The 13,279-nt window shown below is 30.3% G+C and overlaps 2 protein-coding genes across 5 annotated transcripts in view; both read left to right on the forward strand.

Annotated features, from left to right (window-relative positions):
* The first annotated feature begins 1,959 nt into the window (after positions 1–1,959).
* LOC119674617 (protein PFC0760c-like) lies at positions 1,960–3,533 on the forward strand. Of its 2 annotated transcripts, none has more exons than XM_038085774.1 (7): positions 1,960–2,105; positions 2,202–2,300; positions 2,368–2,448; positions 2,510–2,566; positions 2,644–2,721; positions 2,781–2,951; positions 3,012–3,533. In XM_038085774.1, exons 1-7 carry the CDS (start codon positions 2,030–2,032, stop codon positions 3,428–3,430), a joined length of 981 nt encoding a protein of 326 aa, XP_037941702.1. In that variant the 5' UTR covers positions 1,960–2,029; the 3' UTR covers positions 3,431–3,533. The 2 variants fall into 2 exon arrangements, with proteins under 2 accessions (XP_037941702.1, XP_037941695.1); XM_038085767.1 differs by having other exon boundaries at positions 1,961–2,141.
* Positions 3,534–9,615: 6,082 nt separating this feature from the next.
* LOC119671448 (TATA-box-binding protein-like) overlaps positions 9,616–13,279 on the forward strand; it is a 162,243-nt gene continuing 158,579 nt past the window's right edge. For all 3 annotated transcript variants that reach the window (XM_038082082.1, XM_038082084.1, XM_038082085.1), the window contains exon 1: positions 9,616–9,899. The gene's annotated coding sequence lies outside the window, so the exon portion shown is untranslated. The remainder of the gene's footprint in view (positions 9,900–13,279) is intronic.

Consider the following 13,279-nt stretch of genomic DNA (forward strand, 5'->3'; position numbering starts at 1 on the left):
GTCCCACCCATCTCATTGACTAATTTGTATATCTCTTATAAGCTTCATAATTATTCAGTGGTTAATCTAAGATCTGCGTACCTCCTCGTGCGGAGACTGATTACTCTAAGATTAGATAGTGGTAAGTAGGATAGCCTGTCAATTTTCGCATATAACTTCAGGGCTCTGTCCCTTATATATTTTTATTTCGGGTCTATTCTTAGGTCTCTTAGCAAGCATTTAATAAGAGGCTAATGTATAGAAAAACTAAAAACTATAAAGTTTTATTTAATATATTTAAGCTACTTAATGAAAACTAACTTTTTTATTTAAATAAACACCAACCCGAAGTATCCTTGTGGACGCCTATTGCAGGCTCTCACTCACGTTGTTGGTAACTCCACAATACTTTCTTATCAATATATGATTTGGACCTGTACACTGTGATATTTTGTATGATAATCTGATTAAATATATTAAGCCCTTTAGCATGTACATTTTGTGTTTAGATATCTGTTCTTAGTTACGTCGGCACGGTTGCGATTTACCGAGCATGTTCACTATTTGCAAATAAATGTTGTAGTCAGCTCTTTTGAAAAACCTTTTTATCTATAATATATATCAATATAACTTGAATTTTCACATATCAGTCTATTAAGTTAAACATTTTTATATAAATACAATATAAGGGTAGACCAGATAGCTCATCTACTTATTGTTTATTAACAGATGTTTAGTGCAATCAATACTGAAATAATATGAACTAGTTGGCGCTAGATGACGTATGTAGTACTTTTGTTATTCTAATGGGAACGGTATAATACTTTATAATTCAATATCTGTAGGAGTCAGCGCTATAATGGTGTGGTGTAATCCAAAAAAGTGCTCAAACTAATTGACTTTACTAAAATCCGTTGTAAAATAAGCATATTAGGGAAATAAAAACACGTCGTTAAAACTAGAACCCCTTCCTTTATATTTGCATATGATAATTAAGAATTATTAAGTGTTAATATAACACCTAATGTTAAGTACTATTATTTTAAACATATTAAATAAATCATATTTAATGACATTATTGATTCCGGTGATATCTGTACTCCACTCCAACCTCTGGTATCACTTAAAAGAGATGGGTACTAATTTGTGTTAGTTTGGCTTCTTATTCAATTGTGTTTATCTCAGTTTGAAAACACTACTGGAATTAAGGAGATAATAAAACTGTCTTATCTGCAAATTTTTTGAATAGATATACTTAGATAGCTTGAGAGCTGTCTTTCGCAGATTTTAATTACCAGTTTTGCCTGATTGGATTCAGAGTAGGAATTTGAACAAACATAGTTCATCTCATATCAACCTTTACTAGACCATCACTCTTCCTATGCACTTAATATAAACTCTGCCCATAATTAGCTAACGGTACAACGTAAAGGTGACCAAATATTCGAAAGAACATTAAGTAAACACTAAATGCAAGCTCCCATTTCATCCCTTTTCGTTGATATCTTTCTTATTCCATTTTACATTACAATTTCTTTTGAAAATTCGAGTGAATAAAAGTAAAGAATATTTATCTATTGCTATCCATTTAATACTCTAAACCAAGGACTAATATCACAAACTTCCACGACCGTTAGAGCATGGTGTAGTGCTTATTATTCCGACAAACTCAACAATCTGACAATACTTACCGTTGCAACGGGTTATAAGCCATTCTTCCATCTGATACTGCTTAACATTTTTGTTACAGATATACATATACATATATGGTCTAAAAAATTAATTTATAGTATTCACAATTAATTGCACCACTGTGAACTGTTCATATGCCTGAAAGCTGTCATAACGTGTACAATTCTGACTACAATTCTAATATTTTTATATAAAGCCAGTAGAAATTTTCTCTGTGCAGAAAAAGAAGCATCCATTTTTTTATTTTTTATTAATAATTTTTTACATTTTTAATTTTTTATTTTACATAATTTAATATATTATTTAATAATAACAAGATTGAAAGTAAATGTAAATGTAAATACAATTTTCCCGTAATATGTCTCAACGCAAATCGTGTCAGTATCCGAATAATAGTGAATCAGAAAATGGATTCACTGGCTTAGATAATAATGGTAATGAATCAAGAGAAAATTTTAACCCTAGTACTGGTAAATTCAGCTATGGTTATTATTTTCATATGCCTAATAAGCATTCCATTTTCTTGATAGCTTCATTGGGTAACAGTTGGCTATCAGCAACTGAATTTCGCGCAGTTGGGATTGAAGATATATCTGTGTGTTCTGGAGAATTGAAAAACATAATACCAAGTAAGCAAAATTGATTATTATAATTACTGAGCATGAAATCATTAGTTTATCCCATACACACAACTAGGTTCACCACAACTGGTAATGAACTCCGATGGAGGTACTAGCAATCCATTAGCTATAGTTGATTTAATCGATTCTTCTTTAGGTAATTGAGTAATTAGTAATTTAATAATTAATGTACTTAACGTGTTATATTAATTTGACAGCAATAGAAAGCAATTTAAATAGTAATCGATTAAATGGAGAGAACGACACTAGCGCAGGTACTGAAATAGATTGTTTTTATGGAAACTTACTACTCATATAGGTATAAATACAATTTACACTGCTTCTCTTTCAGAATTGTTAGATAATAATGAAACCTTATCAGTTGTTGAAATCTCAACTACTAGTGATATTACTGGGACAAATAATCATGGTAATAATCGTAGTTTATTAACTATAAACTTATAATGATATACGTTATATATTTTGTAGATATAAAAGGTGAAGTGGAAGATCAAGAAGAAGTTTCCGTTAAAAACTATGAGTTTATAACTACAATATTTGATACAGATGACAGCTCAGATTCGGATGATGATACTAGCAAGACCGATGATGGTGATGATTCTAACGATGATGAGCATAACTTTAATACATCAAATTTGAGTAATTTCCTTAATTGATAATTTGATAAGAACATTCAAAAAGCATTTTCTTCTTATCTAGCTCCAATTACATCTAACTCTAGTATAACACTTTTCACGCCATCTGACGACAACCATAATGATAATAATGATAGTATTGATTATAATTCATTTAATGACAATCAGGATGAAGTTTCTTCTAATGAGAGTCCATTACCTTCCGAATATGATCAAAATTCCACTTTCATTCCTACAAGTATTGAAGAAGAAAATGATATGAATGAAATTCTAAATTTGTCTGAAAATCCGGTAGTTATAAGATATGTGCATGAAGGTTTAATGCGTGGGAACACTGTTTCAAATATTCTTGATGACGTACTTGCACAATACAAAGAAAACACTCAAAACATAGAGCCGGATTTTAGAGGTGCAGGTGACTTTGTATATGAAATCAATCCTTTATTTCTGCTAAATGATATAGAAGATAGTGATAGTGAATGAATCGACAAAAAATTACTAAAAAAATTAAATGTTTTAAATTAATGTTTTAAAACAATGAGCAGAGGTTATCGAATACTCGAATTGTCTGAAAATATATTGAAAACGTTGCTTCTTTTGTGAATAAAAAGATTATTATCACTAAAAGCAAAGTATTTTAATAAAAATAAATATATAAATATAGAAACATATTTAGGTTTTTAGTAAGCACCTTTTATTTTTGATTAAACCAATTTCCTTGGTATGGTGTTTACACTGGCCTCAAATGACCGCTTTGTATCAAAAATATCAAGTGACTGATTTCTGAATACAAAATTTCATATCATTTTGTATAAATGAGTTCCAAATGCAAATTAATACATTGAACATATCCAAACTAACAGTTTTTTTATGACATTTTGACATTTTGACATTTTGTTTTTGACATATTTACAAAAAAATGTAAATAAATGTTTGATGGTTGCATTTCCTTGAAAACGATGCACCTCTTTCTGGATCTTATACTTCCTAAAAAGTACTTTGTCGAAGCTAAAAATAAGTTTTCAGTTTATATTGTAAGGTTTGAAAGTATATTTTACCTTCAACCAACATTTTTTTTGGTACAGGCCAAAAATCGAAATGACTGGCACGTTGACAAATCAGCTGTTTGAAATATGAACAAATGAATAACAACAAATGTAAACACTTAAATGATGGATTTTAAATGAGTCATTTGTGACCATATAGTGATATTTACGCAAAGTAATAAAAACGACAAATTTCGTAAGTAAATCACTGAACGTACTCTTTCACGCATGTTATGCAAAAATTCTGCTAATGTCATTTGTTCATTTGTCAGTATAAAAATTATATAGCCTCAACCAAAATGTTAAAACAAAAGCTAAAATCAGCTGACTTCTGTAAAGTACAATAGCGCAGAATTTAGAGATTTTAAATATATTCACTCTTTCAAATAAAAACCCCTGTGTGTATTGTTAATGTTGTTATGTAAAGTACTTTTTAAATATTAATTGCCTGGCAACTCTGGCCTGTCATTATTCTATATTCCTTTTGTAATTATTATTCATTATTCATTTTTAGTATAGTTAATAAAGCGAAGTAAAGAACATGTTAAAAATACATCGGACCGTGTTTCACTTTTGCTAAAAATATATAATAGGTTATGGGCCCAGCACGCTTCCACTGCGAAGTAAAAAGCACGTGCACATAAAAAGTAGATTTAATACGTGTATACAAATGTCGGGAACGGTGATTCGAGTTGAACCGCTTAACGCGGAAAACTACGATACATGGAAATTACAAATGAAAGCTATTCTCATAAAAAACGATTTATGGTCATATGTCGAAGGTACTGCGTCGTGTCCAACGGGCGAAGCGGCTGCAAAATGGATCAGCTTTGATCAGAAAGCGTGTGCTGATATAATGTTATCAGTAAGTGCATCAGAATTAAGATTAATTGCAGAATGCACAAATTCAAACGAAATGTGGATGAAACTACAAGCCACATATTCATCAAAAGGGCCTGCGCGCAAGGCGACGTTGCTGAAAAAGGTTGCACTTTCGCGCATGAAGGAGGGTGAAAAGGTTAGAGAGCACCTCAACGATTTTTTTGAAGCCGTGGTGAAATTAAAGGAAATCGACGTCACCATCGGGGATGAGCTTCTGGCCATACTGCTCCTATATAGCCTACCCGATTCTTTTAATACTTTCAGGTGCGCGTTAGAAACACGCGACGAGCTGCCAAAGCCAGACATACTTCGAGTGAAAATATTAGAAGAAGCTGAATCGCAAAGGACAAAAGAAGACAGACATAGTGATGAAAACTCTCTATACATAAATCGAAATAAAAGCCGAAACGCAAAACAAAACAAACGATACAGTGATTCTAAACGAAACAAACAATGTTTTAATTGTGGCAAAATCGGACATTTTGCACGTGAATGTAAAAATAAAGCAAAAGCTGAAAATAACACGCAATTGAAAAATTCGGAAAAATCTGTAAACAATAATTTTAGCTATCATGTTGAAGATGCATTTATTAGCTCAATAAAAGAAAATTATTGGTGCCTAGATAGTGGATGTACTGCCCATTTAAGTGCAAACCGTGAATATTTTACAGACTTTCAAAAATCGAATAAAGTGCTTAACTTAGCAAACGACAACACAACAAATATAAACGGCGTCGGTAAAATGAAAATAACTGTAGACGTATACGGTCGTGATAATAACATTGATCTTAAAGAAGTTCTATATGTCGAGGACTTGCGTACAAGTCTACTTTCTGTATCAAAAATAGTAGACAGCGGATATGAAGTGCATTTTCGCCCTTCAGATGCAATCGTATTGGACAAATATCAGAAGGTTATAACTCGAGCGAAAAGATGTGGAAATCTTTTTATTGTTGAAAATAAAAATCATTTTGCACAAGTTGCTGAAGAAAAATGTGACATTGAAAAGTGGCACCAGAAAATGGGCCACATAAATGAAAACGATCTTAAAAAATTGGCTAGTAATAACCTAGTACACGGATTAAAATTAAATCCTAAACAAAAACTTCCGACTTGCGAAATTTGTATTAGTGAAAAACAAATACAAAAACCATTTCCTAAGAGTAAAGAAACTAGAACAAGTGACTTATTAGAAATCGTGCATAGTGATGTGTGCGGACCAATGAGAACAGCATCAAATTCGGATGCAAAATATTTCGTAACATTTATTGATGACAAATCACGCTATTGTCATGTATATTTTATAAAACAAAAATCCGATGTATTAAATGTATTTAAGCAATACAAAAGAGCAGTAGAAACATTTACGGGTAAACGAATTAAGGCTTTACAATCAGACAATGGTAGAGAATACGTTAATTCTGAATTTAATTTATTCTTGAGGAAATTTGGTATACAAAGACGCTTAACTGCTCCATATACGCCGGAGCAAAATGGTATTGCTGAACGTAAAAACAGAACTCTAGTTGAAATGGCCCGTTGCATGATGAAACAAGCTGAAGTTTCGCCAAATTTTTGGGCAGAGGCCATAAATACAGCGTGCTATATTCGGAATAGGTGTCCTACAAAAGCATTGAACGGTGTAGTACCGCACAAGTTGTGGACTGGTAAAATGCCAACTATTGTACATTTTCAAGTATTTGGCTCTAAAGCATATGTCCTAAAAAAGGATAAGACTAGAGATAAATTCGATTCTAAGTCAGAACCTTACATGTTTGTTGGATATTCAAACGAAGCGAAAGCCTATCGGCTGTGGTCACCTACAAAACGAAATATAACAATAAGCCGTGATGTCGTGTTCGTAAACAAAAATATCTATCATAATAAATACGAAAACATTTATATTAACAATAAAAACGACTGCCAAACAAATGATTATATCGATATTGCGTTCGAAAATTGTGAAAATCAGAAACTGTCGGTCAATCCGAAAATTGTAGAAAATACAGATACGCGAGAAGAAAACTCCATTCGTAGAAGAGGTCGTCCGAGACTTATTCGCACAAATTCACGCGGTAGGCCTCGAAAAGAATATTACACGTCAAATCGGAATGGTGAAGAATCATCCAACGAAGACGAAAATACAAGTTCAGTAAGAAAAATTGCTGATAAAAACCATTCAGATGATGAACCTGACAACAACGTTTTTGTTTTTGAAGATTGTGAAATGGCGTTTCTCACTACATATCAAACTCCAGTAACGATTTTGGAGGCACTTGAAAGCGATGAAACAAATTCCTGGTCAAAAGCGCTAGAAGACGAAATGGTGGCACAACTAAAGAATAAAACATGGGAAGTGGTCGAAAGACCGAAATCACGAAAAGTTATTGGGAATAGATTCGTGCTTCGAACTAAAGATGACGAAAAACAGAAAGTACGATTAGTAGCGAAGGGTTTTGCACAACGACCAGGTGAAGACTTTCATGATACGTTTTCTCCAGTCGCTCGTTCAACATCTATAAGACTACTTGCGGCACTGGCAGCAAAAATGGATTTGGAGATCCATCAGATGGATGTCATTACAGCATACCTAAATGGAGAGCTCGAAGAGAGTGTCTTCATGGAAATTCCCGATTATCTTATACCATTCCTGAACAAAGTTGTTTCATCAAAACCAGTGGGAAAAACTTCAACAATATTGTGTGGAAAAGTTAAAGAAACAGCGCAGCATTGGTTAAAGGCGATTAAATCAAGTAAGTCACCTGTATGTTTATTAAAGAAAGCTCTTTATGGACTTCGTCAGTCTGGGCTATCATGGTACATGAAATTGACAAAGAAACTACAGAATATGGGTCTAAGTGCAGTACAACAGGATCCTTGTGTATTCACTAAGCGTGAAGGTAACGACATTGTTTTGATGACAATATATGTAAATGATTTACTAATAGCGTCCAATAATAAGTTTCGTATAAAAGAAATAAAGGCTGCACTTGCGAATGATTTCGAAATGAAGGATTTGGGAATAGTAAGTAATTGTCTTGGCATCGAGTTTCATCAAAATTTAAGCGATCATCAAGTTTTTCTTTCACAAGAGAAGTATGCAAAAAGCATCATTGAAAAGTTCAATATGAAAGACTGTAAACCAGTGAAGACTCCCATAGAATTGAACATTAAGTTAACGAAACCAACAAAAATTGATGAAGGTGTTATGAAGATGTATCCCTATCAAAGCTTGATAGGAGCATTAATGTACTTAGCTGTTACAACTCGACCTGATATTGCGTTTGCTGTAAACTTTCTTAGCCAGTTCAATTCAAATTATAACGTGGAACATTGGAAAGCAGCAAAACGAATTCTAAGATACCTTAAAGGTACAAGCAACTATGGTCTATTGTATGAGAAAAACAATGAAGAATTGTATGGTCTGGTTGACGCTGATTGGGGCGCTGACTTAAACGATAGACGTTCATATTCAGGGTATGCGTTCATTATATCAGGAGCAGCGATATGTTGGGAAGCTCGAAAGCAACGTACAGTAGCGCTTTCAAGCACTGAATCAGAATATATGGCCATATCTGAGGCCACAAAAGAAGCGTTATATCTAAAGGCAATCCTTGATGATGTTGGCATTACAAGTAAAACAATTGAAATCTTTAATGATAATCAAAGCGCTCAAAAATTAACGGAAAGCTTCAGGTATCATCCACGGACAAAGCACATTGATATTCGTTATCACTTTATTCGCAGCAAGGTTAACGACGGCACTGTTAAAATCAAATATATGCCAACAGAAGAAATGCCCGCAGACGTCCTTACCAAAGGACTCACTACAGAAAAGCATGTTAATTGCTTACGGAAATTAGGAATGAAATATTAAAGTCATATTTTACACATAATAAAAGCACTTTAAGAGGGGGTGTTGTTATGTAAAGTACTTTTTTAAATATTAATTGCCTGGCAACTCTGGCCTGTCATTATTCTATATTCCTTTTGTAATTATTATTCATTATTCATTTTTAGTATAGTTAATAAAGCGAAGTAAAGAACATGTTAAAAATACATCGGACCGTGTTTCACTTTTGCTAAAAATATATAATAGTTAATAACGTGTTGGTTCAATAACTTTAAAATGTTTTCAAGAAATTCCTAGAAAACTTCATTAATAAATTTTCGCACATGTTTATCGAATTTCTTTATATCAAATTATTTAAAAAGAATATCAATAATTTTATGAAGTATTAGATTATAAAATATTTAGAAATTAATAATATGTATTAACAAATATTTTACTAAAGAGGTTTTTCGAAAAGTAGTGAACTACAACAACAGAAATTCATTTTTATATTATTTTAATTAATTAAATTTTTAGCTGACCATCAGCTGTTTCGAGTATAGTCAAATACCTATCATCAGTGATATTGAAAATAATTTTTGTATTTAATTATTTGTAAATAATTTCTTGAGACTGCAAGTACCAGGAATCGAACTCGTCCCTGCCAAATGTAAAGCTCAGAGTCAGCGCTCCTAAACTAACTGACCCAAAGCCGTACTTGATTTTTATATTCGCACAAAATAAATTTTTTATTAAAATTTTAAAAATTTTATTGCAATGCGTGAACATCGCTTTAACAAATTTTAATTGAATAGTATTTTATACGATTGCAACACTGCGAAGTAATTAATTACTCAGTTTTAACGCTAGGTAGCGCCTCTATGACATTTGACAATTTCTAATATCCGGTTATTTTATTTAAGCTGTGCGAGTGTTGACTCCGCAAGTTTTTTGCGCGGACGTCGTAAGATTTTAGCCGAGTGAAATTTTGAAACAAATCTTAAAGTTATTGTTTAAATAATTAATATAAGTAATGTAATTGTTTAAATTAAGACGAGAAGTGAGAATTAAGACAATAGCAAAAAAGATTTTGTTTTCTTAAAGACCATTTGGTAAAGTTTACCGTTACCTTGATGGTATGTGAGGTTTGCTAAACCTTTTGATAATTGGAATTAAAAAAGAATTAATCTATGTAAGTTGTATTGTTTCTTTATTTGTATAAATATATTTATAAAAATGTTTATTAAACAAACTAATCAACGTTCATACATTGTGAAAATGTAGTTTATGCACTTTTTTTGTGCTTCATGTTGCACTTGATTTCAAGCATTCGGTCTACTTCGGCTATTCACGTCGGCGTCGGCTATTCGGTTTTTTTCTTCTAGATTTTTCTTCATTTAATGGTCTTGCTTTATTCGAAGTTCGTTTAATGCAGAATGTTTTAGAATTCTGCTTTAAGCGCTGTTCGCCCGTTGCTATCCGTAAAGTATGTATAATTTGCAGGTTATTGCTTGTATTTTTTTTTTATTGGTTATTTGTGTTCTCAACTCTGCGGCTGTTGCGCAGTTTGCTTGAAGTTGAAAAATGCAAAAGCGCAAGCAAGTCAACTTTTGTGGCTACCACTGAAGTTGCTTTTATTTGTTGTGCGTTTATTTAACCTTGCGGTTTTCATTATTTGGCGCTTGCGCACTATTCAAACGCAAAAAAAAACAACAAAACTGCAAAAAATGTTTGTTCTCTTATGTAGTTTAGATGTTCCTTTTTTTTATAGTGTAGCAGAGTTTTTTTATTTTACATACATGTATATAGTGAAAAGGTCTGTTGACAAGAAAACTAATAAAAAAATGATACTAGGAAAGTATTTTGATGATAATATTTTCCTAGTCTCAATAAATTATTTTAGTAAATACTTCAAAGGACCTTTTGTTTTTATTCTTTATCTATATTAGATTATAGAATATTTTGTGATCATAACGCTTTGATCTCATAATTAGCGTTTAAAGGAATAAATAAACTGAAAATTAATTCCTTTCCATTAATTTCACATTCTATACAGTGATGGCGAATCTATGGTGTCAGGTGGATGGTAGGAGCAGCCAACGGCATATGTTTGTTGCCGATCTAAGAGAATTAGAACCCTTGAATTTACCTACACTTATTTATTTTCTTCTTCTATTTGTTATTTCGTTTTTCTATTAATTTTGTTTTTGATTTTTAATATTAATTTTTTGCTGGTTTTTCTTTTTTTCTTATACTTGTTTTGATTTGAGCTTACATTTTTTTTTAACTTATATATCTTTTTGATTTATATTTTATTTCCAACTTATATTTTTTTAACATATGTTTTTGTAATTATTTTAGTTAATATGTCCTATGACAAGCCACCTATTTAGAATAGAAAAAAAAATGTTTTCTAAAGACCACTTTATATGATTGATATTTCAGTCGGATTATATTATACAGTCATATATTGTATGGTCAGTCCCAGAGTATCTTTGATTCAGAAATTTTTTTTGAATTTAAAAATTTTCTCACTATTACCATTTATTCATTCTCTATTGGATAAATAAGATAAAATTGAAAGACATTTATTTCACTTATTTTATACACTGGCATTTTTATTTCAATTCACTTTTTCAATAATTTGCATTTAGTAAATTTTTGTTTTATTTTATGATAATTATAATAATATAATATTATTGAATTAATCAATAATAATTTAATATTAATTCAATCAGTATTCTCTTCTTTTTCTTCTTCCAAGTTGTCCTTGTTTTTTATTTTAGTATAGGTAGTTAAAAACGTTTATAAATACTTTATTAAATATGATTATTTAGGTTTTTTTTTTTATAATTATTTACTGCAAAATAGGCAATACAAATGATGTATTTTATATATTGATCCTTGACCTTTTGACTTAAATCATTAGTATAATATCGTTTACATTTCTTTGACAATTATTTTGCAATTAATTAATGTTTTAAATAATAATCTTCATTTATTTTTGTTTCTTTTGCTTTACTGCTAATTTTAAGATAAAACTTTTTTATGACAGTTTTTTATTTAATTTAATTGGTTTCGTCTTTTGTTGTTTGTTTTTAAAATTAATTATAGTATTAAAAATCTTACAATAATTGTAATTTTTTTTTTTTGAATTTATATTTTATAAGACTTAACAATAACTTAAATTTCGTTTAACGTGTATCTCAACTTTATTTATTTCTCTTTTTTGTCTTAAGATATTTCTGTTTCCTTATAGCTCGACATACTATTTTTTTATTATCTTTCATAATATGTTCAATATGACTTCTAATTACATAGTAATTTAGTGTTGCAATTTATTGTGTTTAAGAGTCACAAGGAGTTGATAACTCAGTTTCAATTTAATTTGGTCACCTCTTTTAGAAGAGTTTGATATCTGAATAATATCTGAATATGTTGTTTTGACATATCTGTATATATCTTTGGATTAGGTTAGGTTATGTTCCGAAGGAAGTCCATGGTAAACTTCACCTAGATCTGTTTTGGTATGCTGTGTTACCTTAGAGCTCTTATTGTAAGATGTCCCTCTCCTTATGATTTAATTTTCTTATGTACAAAGGGTTTCGGTGATACTTGTCTTTCTGATTCTGGAGTTAATACTCGTACCACTTTGACGAATTTATAATTAACATAGATAATTCAGTTGTGAAATTTTTTTTGTGAGTTCTGTGCGTTTTGATTATGTCTAGAGCAACACTAAATCAGTTTTGGTTTTTTTTTAAATATTTATAAATATATTTCGTGTTTTTTTTTCATGTATTTTGCATTTATAATAATGCAAACTATTCATCACATACATCAATTCATAACAAAGTCTCGGTTAAGTTTTAAGTAGTTAAGTACACTGAGAAGAGAAAATTTTAATTGTTTTCTTAATTTGAATTAACTATTTTTGAGGACTTAATGTCACATTTTTTCAATATGTATTATATTTTAACAATTATTTATATTTTTATAAAACATGTAATGTATAATGAGTTTTTAGATTTTATGTTTTTTTTTACTTAAGTATCTAATATTTACAAATTTGAATGTGTTAAATTTATTGTAATAAAATAAAAGTAATAAATATAAACAATATATATACATATGTATGTATATATAAAACTAAAATTAATAATATAAATATAGCTAATAAATTGAAATTAAAGTGAAAGTAGAAAAAAGATCACTAATTTAATTCAAATAAATTTACAGTCCAGTTGTTTAGTTTTTATTTAAATAAGCAATTATATTTTTCTGGAAGTGTTAATATATCGGACTGTTCGGAAAGTAGTATTCTTACTTTTATGGTAATAAAATATTTTTTAAGTTTTTTATTATTTCTTGTCGGCTTCAAAAATTGGCTTCAAATGGTCTTAGTTTTTGGTTCTTTTTGAAAAAGGGGAATCTGTACTTTTATTGAACCACTTTCTAAAGTCTTATTGGTATACTAATTATCTTGAATATTATGATTAGTGATCAAAATTGATATATTTATCATATCAATTAATCATTTAAATTTTTTTGGTTGCAATAATTAAAAAATAT

The sequence above is a fragment of the Teleopsis dalmanni genome, chromosome 1, assembly GCF_002237135.1.
Source record: "Teleopsis dalmanni isolate 2A chromosome 1, ASM223713v2, whole genome shotgun sequence".
In the NCBI taxonomy this organism is placed as follows: domain Eukaryota; kingdom Metazoa; phylum Arthropoda; class Insecta; order Diptera; family Diopsidae; genus Teleopsis; species Teleopsis dalmanni.

Coding starts and splice junctions, on each gene's coding strand:
- LOC119674617 (XM_038085767.1), top strand. CDS start 2,030: ATGTCTCAACGCAAATCGTGTCAGTATCCGAATAATAGTGAATCAGAA. Junction 2,301..2,367: donor ATTGAAAAACATAATACCAA/GTAAGCAAAATT, acceptor ACACACAACTAG/GTTCACCACAACTGGTAATG. Junction 2,567..2,643: donor AGAGAACGACACTAGCGCAG/GTACTGAAATAG, acceptor CTTCTCTTTCAG/AATTGTTAGATAATAATGAA.